General features: G+C 65.8%; 1 protein-coding gene across 1 annotated transcript in view; it reads right to left on the reverse strand.

Moving 5' to 3' along the window:
- HS6ST1 (heparan sulfate 6-O-sulfotransferase 1) overlaps positions 1-5,565 on the reverse strand; it is a 28,754-nt gene extending 23,189 nt beyond the window's left edge. Inside the window, exon 1 of the mRNA XM_004589328.3 lies at positions 4,778-5,565. Coding sequence (XP_004589385.2) covers positions 4,778-5,304 — 527 coding nt within the window. The 5' untranslated portion in view covers positions 5,305-5,565. The remainder of the gene's footprint in view (positions 1-4,777) is intronic.
- Between the last annotated feature and the right edge of the window lie 435 nt (positions 5,566-6,000).

A 6,000-nucleotide genomic window follows, 5' to 3' on the forward strand; every position in this document is an offset into this window, starting at 1 on the left:
CGCTGCTCCGCCCCCAGCTGCCATGGTCCAGCTGCCTGAGGGGAGCCCCCAACTTGAACAATTGGCCACTGATGCTACAGGGAAAGACCAGGAGAGTCATCCTTCTGGGGCAGCAGGCGGGTGGTAATGGGGGACAAGGGTTGCCCTGGCTGAGCAGCCTCCTCCCTCTGCCCACCAGGAAGAGATTGGGTGACAAGTACCCCACTCTGCATTTGGGGTGCAGAAGGCACACGGACACCAGGCCCTCTCCACCCGCCTTGTATGGTGCTGCGCCCAGCTATGGCTCTTGGATGCTGACTGGGCATCCAGAGCTTGAATTCTTGTGTAGACACACACACACACACACACACACACACACACACACACACACACACGTCTGGCCCCAGGCCGCCCCAGCTCTTCACCCTTGGGACTTTTTCTTCCCCCGCATGGCAGACTTCTCCCCCTGCCCACAGAAGCCAAAACAAACAGTGCAATCTCATTAGGAAGTACCAGAGCCAAGTGGCTTCCTGAACAGCCAAGAATAAGGGCCTTGAGAGAGGGGGTGAGGGGCAGGGAGACCCCGCCTCCTCCCCCTCCCCTAGGAAGCCTGATGCTTGCAAGGCAGCCAATCTGACCACAGGGGGTCCACGGTGAAGTGCCTGCGTGCGCCCACTTGGTCCTGACCTGCTGAGTCAGGCAGAGATGCAATACAAGGCTGGGGACCACGTGCCCTGATATCTCCAGCCTTTGACTTTCTCATCTGGGAAATGGAGCCGTGGGCATGTGTAGGCATCCAGGCAATGCCAAGGGCTTAGTCCAAAGACCTCTCCCAAGTACCCAGTGGGTACCCAGGGGATGAAGACCCCCCTCTTCTCCCTATGCTGGCTTCCTCATTAGCCCTCCAGAGACTGGTCGCTTCTTCAGACCCCAGGCATCCCCTGTATGGTTGAGAGTTCCTGGGGGTACAGTCACTCCCAGTCACCAGTCCAGATAGGCACGTAGGTCAGGAGCAACCACAGCGAGGGACTGCTGCCAAAACAGGACGCTTTCCTTCTGAACGGTGACATGCTAGACAGCGAGGGTGTGTCAGGGCACAGCTGTGGGGACACGCCAACGTCCCAGGTGGGACACCTGGGCGGGGCGGCTTGGAGTGGGAGGCAGCCTCTATAAAGTAACTGACCAGCGACAAGCAGAACAAACAGCCACGCCTTTCGGGGTTCCCAAAGGAAACTGGAACTTAGGCACGAGCGGGTCCACGGTGGCCCTGAGGACGGCCGGGGGTCACTCACGCTATGGCTTCCATTAGACGGGGGAGCAGCCTTGCATGGGGACAGGAAGAGAGACTGTGGCTGTTTATCTTCATCCTCCACCACCCACCACAGACCAAACCCCTGTAAAGATAGCAACAAGGCAACTGCGTGGGAGGAGGAAGAGACTCGGGGAGCCCTCGCCTGGCTTGCAGCACCCCGGGTCCAGTGTGGCTACTCACCCCCCACCCGTGGCTGCCAAAGGCGAGAGAGTAACCCGGACCCACACCATGGCCGTGGCCTCCTAGGCCTCTGGGTCCCGGCCACCCAGCAGGCAAGGCTCTAGGCGAGGCCAGTCCCCACTATGGCCCTGTGGGCACGCCTCCGGGTCCACCTCCACTGCCAGAGCAGGGTCAGCAGCCAGAGCCCGAGGGCCCCCAGAGACCCTGCAGTCAGCAAACCACACGGGAGGAGCCTGCTTACAAAGAGGCGGCTTTCCCAGCGCCTTGCTGTGCTTCAGTGAAACCCAAATGCAAAAGATCTTGAATTCAAGAGCCTCTCGCCCACCTCAATCCAAGGCCTTCTCGGGCTGTGTACACTAAGCTCTCTTCCTGTCCCAGTTCTGGGGCCTGTCTGCCTGCCTGCCTGGTGGCCTCAGCCACTGGCTCTGGGTAACCGCTGTCCCTGTGGCCAACAGTGGTCTGTTTGTAGGTGTCACGGCAGACAGGTCAAAAGTTGCCACAAGCGCAGAGCCACAGCTGCTGCAGAAAACCTGGCCCCCCACACAGGAGCCCCTGGGGGGGCGGGTCTCAGGCCTGCTCTCAAGCTTGACCCACAAGGAAAGGTGGCACCGAGCCCAGACACTCTGGGGGCACCAGGAAGGCAGTGCCAGAGCCAAGGTAATGTGGCTGTGCCAGAGTGGCAGAGCACCCCAGGGCATGTCCAGGACCAGGAAGCCAGGGAAGGCTTCCTTGGATGAAGGGATGCCTGAGCAAAGACCAGAGCGAGAAAAGCCTGTGGGACAGTGAGTAGACAGACAGGAGGCTGTGGGTCCCGCGAGGCCCCACAGCACGGACACCAGGGCTCCGTGGTGCCATCCATCCTGCTAGGCAGCACTGCCTGGGGTGGGCGAGGCAATGCCTTGACTGCGTCTCCCTCTGGGCCACGGCGTCACATTGGCACCAGGAGCAGCCACTCGGCGGGAAGCTGGCAGCTTGAGGCGGCTCCCACAGGAACCCTAGAGGGACTGGCCGATGCCCTGCTTGCCTTGGCCAGTGCTACCAGCTGGCAGAAGTGTCCGACCTTTTTGTCAGCGAATGCACACTCTGTAGGCTGGGCCTGGTCACGGGGAGGCTTGGTTCCAGGCAGAGCCTAAGCTCCCCAAGGCCCTGCAGCCTGCACGGCTCTGGGGACGGTGGTGGGGGGAGGAGAGAGGGACGCAGTGCCCAGAGCCAGCCTGCCGGCTCCAGGGGTCACCAGCCAGATGGACACCCAAACCTCTGCACACGAGGGTGACTACAAAACGCCACTCACCACCTTGCACCCTAAGTTGCTGGGGATCCCTGGGGGGCACTCGGGAGATGCTGCCTGTCTGGCTAGGCTCAGCCAGGGGGAACTTCGGGGTGGCTAGGCTATGGCCCAAGAAGCCCAGATCACCTGGCCACGTGACAAAGCTCACCAAACAGGCAATCTAGCGAGTCCCCACACAGAAAGGAACGAAGAAGCGAGAGGAGGCAGAGTGGGGAGCAGGTTGCTACCACTGCCTAGCGAGCCAGCCCACTCTAACAGCCAGGGTGGTTCAGCAGTCTTGGAACCTGCCCCCATGCTGCTGGGCAGACAGCTTCAGGGACTTGTCCCTCGACCCTCCTCCTCCGGCAGGGGCCTGGGCTGGCCCGTGTGCACACACCTGGGGCCCGCCTGCCTCACCCAGTCCTGCTACTGCTGGCTGGCTTGGGCATGGGGGAGGGCAGCAGGGTTGGATGGACAACTCCTGCTTCGGGCAGGCCAGGGCCTCTCACTCCTAAGGGCCCCTGAGGGAGGAAGGGCTGCAGGCTGAACAACTTGGCCGCTGCTGGGGCACTCTACTGCCAGCTTTCTCCGCCAGATAACCCCAGGATCTCCTTCCCGGTTCCCCTACAGGCACAGAAATACCGTCCCCGGCGCATGGGGGTTGGTCACAGCCCAGCTCTCAGTTTCTGGCCCAGAAGGCAGGGTGGTGGCAGTGGCCCTCAGCCCAGCTCTGTGGAGTACCCAGCAGCAGGTCTGAGTGGGGGTCCTGCGCTTGCAAAGCAGAAAGCAATGCTTCAAAGAACTTGAACGGACAGCATGGTTAGCACCAAGTTTGGAACGTGACCTCTGGGGCCAAGAGCTGCTGGTAGCAGAACGAATGTGTGGCACACATTCGGGTGGCGGGGGGGGGGGGGGAAGCCCAGCCAAACGCAAGTGGAACCGAGGGGTAAGAAAAACCAAAGGCCAGACCCTTAAGGGTGGGGCAAGAGGGCGAACCCAAGCAGCGCTCTGCTTCCCCCCGCTGGCACCCCTACACCACCCCAGCCTGAGTGCGGACTCAGCCCTGAGGACACCAGGCCAAGAAACAAAAGGTAAGCAGAGGAGCTGGCTCGGGCCCTTCCGTGGGGGTCATCGGGGCACCAGGGACCAGGAGTACAAACCATCCCAAGTTTCATGCTGCCAGCCAGTGATCCTGGGGGTCCTGCCAGGAAGGGCTCCCCAGGGAAGCTGTTCCAATGCTCCCTGCCCACACAGGCTGGCTCTGAGCCCCCAACTCCCACAGTTAAGGGAGCACCTGGAAAGGAGCGGGTATGGAGGGTCCTCCCCCTTCCCTGCCGCCTCCACGAAGATGCCGGGCTGCACAGGTGCCCACCAGCAGCTGGGCCCACCTGGCTGGTGCGGGTCCTGGGGAAGAATGGCACTCCCTTCCCTGGAGATGGCTTTTGTTTCCCTCCTAAGGCTGGGGAGGCTACAGCGCTGCTTCCTCCCCACCCCCAGCCTCAGGTCACACGGAGCCTTTGTTCTACCTGCACACACCGGGGCAGGCCTGTCTCCACGCCCCCTGCCTTCAGCGTGCACCACAGGTGCACCTCACTTCTCTCAACTGCGCTTTAGGCACGAGAAAGCGGCGGGAAGCCGGCACCGCACAGGTAGAGGGGGTCGCATGTACATTCCAGAAGTCCCCCGGCCCGCAGGTAGACCCGCGGGAGCAGGCAGGTCGGATCTTCTCCCCACCCCGTGTGCACAGCGGTGAGAGGGACCTGCGGGACCTAAGACACCGCAGCCACGCCGGAGAGCTTGGCGATGAGAGCTGCGTCAGAGAGCAGGGTTGGCAGCAGAGCGGATGAACCGCGGTCATCGGGCACCCCGCAGGTCAGAAGGGGCAGAGAGCACCGTAGCCGAGCGAGGGCTGGCTCTGGCCGGCCCAGTGAGGAGCGAGGGTGCGCTGGGGCCTCTCCCATTCTCTCCTTGCGCCCCCGCCACCCGGGGACCCCCTCCCCGTCCGCAACGATGCCGTCCCGCGGGCGGCGGGTGCTCACCTGGGGGTGCGCATAGTGGCGGGGTCACGGCGGTCCAGGACGCCCGGGACGCAGTTGGTGAGTTCGGTCCAGTCGGCGTGCAGTCCGCAGCTCCAGCCCGTGGAGAAGCGGGAGAAGAGCCAGGTCTCGCGGCGGTTGGGTCGGTAGCAGGTGCACTTCTTTTGGCCGGGCCGGCAGTCGCAGGGCACCTCGAGGCGCACGTTCTGCACTAGGTGGCGGCCGAAGGTGGTGCCGCCCGTCTTCTGGATGTGCAGGAAGACGATCACGTCGTCGCCCTTCATGTCGAAGCGCAGCGAGCGCTCCAGCTCGCGCACCGGGAAGTAGTACTTCTTCTCGTAGTGCGGGTCGGGCGTGGGGAACAGGTCCAGGTCGTCGGGCGGCGCGCGGCCGCCGGGCGCGCCCAGGCTCAGCCCCGGGCCCGCGTACTGGTACAGGATGAGCATAAAGCACGCCGAGCCCGCCACCACCAGCACGAACTTGCTGGCGCGCTCAACCATGGTCCTGCCGCCGGCGCGCCGCCGCCGCATGTGTCACCATCGCCGGCCACCCCGGCGCGGGGCGCGCGCGGAGCCCGGAGGGCGGGGGGCGCAGCAGCAGCAACCGCCGCCGCCGTCGCCCCGTTCCGGCCCGGCCGGCTACTCGGCGCCCAGGCCGCCCTCCGCGGCGCGGGCCCCGGCCCTCCGCGGCGCCATGGCTGCGCCCGACGCGCTCCCCCGGCTCCTGGGTGCCCGGTTCCCGGGCCCGACCTCCGGCGCCGCTCCACCGGGCCTCGCCGCCCCCGGCCCCGCGCGCGCGCGCCCCTCGCGCCGGCCCGCTCCGCTCCGCGCCGACCACGCTCTGCGCCGCCCCGCGCGCCGCCGCGTCTCCGCAGTCCGCCGCCGCCCCGCCCCGGCCCGCCCCCGGCCCCCGCCCCCGCCGCGCCGCCGCTTGCCGTCGCCGCCCGCGCGGCTTCTCGGCCCCGCCCCCCGCCCCTCGGGGTGCCGGAGACACCCCCAAACGCGCCCCGGGCCGAGGCCGGGTGTCCGCGGGGCGCCGGGCGGCTGGCAGCCCGCAGAGGCCCGGCGGGGGAGCCGGGGAGCTTGGAGCCGATGCGCGGGTGGCACCCAGGGCCGAGGGGGTGGCGCTGCGGTCTGCGCCCTCTGCTCCCCGGGTCCTGGCCCCGGGTGGCCTCCCCCGCCGCCCTGCTCCTCCTCTGGAGGAAGGGCCTTGACCTTGCGGGCTGG

This window comes from Ochotona princeps, chromosome 5, assembly GCF_030435755.1.
Source record: "Ochotona princeps isolate mOchPri1 chromosome 5, mOchPri1.hap1, whole genome shotgun sequence".
Lineage (NCBI taxonomy): Eukaryota > Metazoa > Chordata > Mammalia > Lagomorpha > Ochotonidae > Ochotona > Ochotona princeps.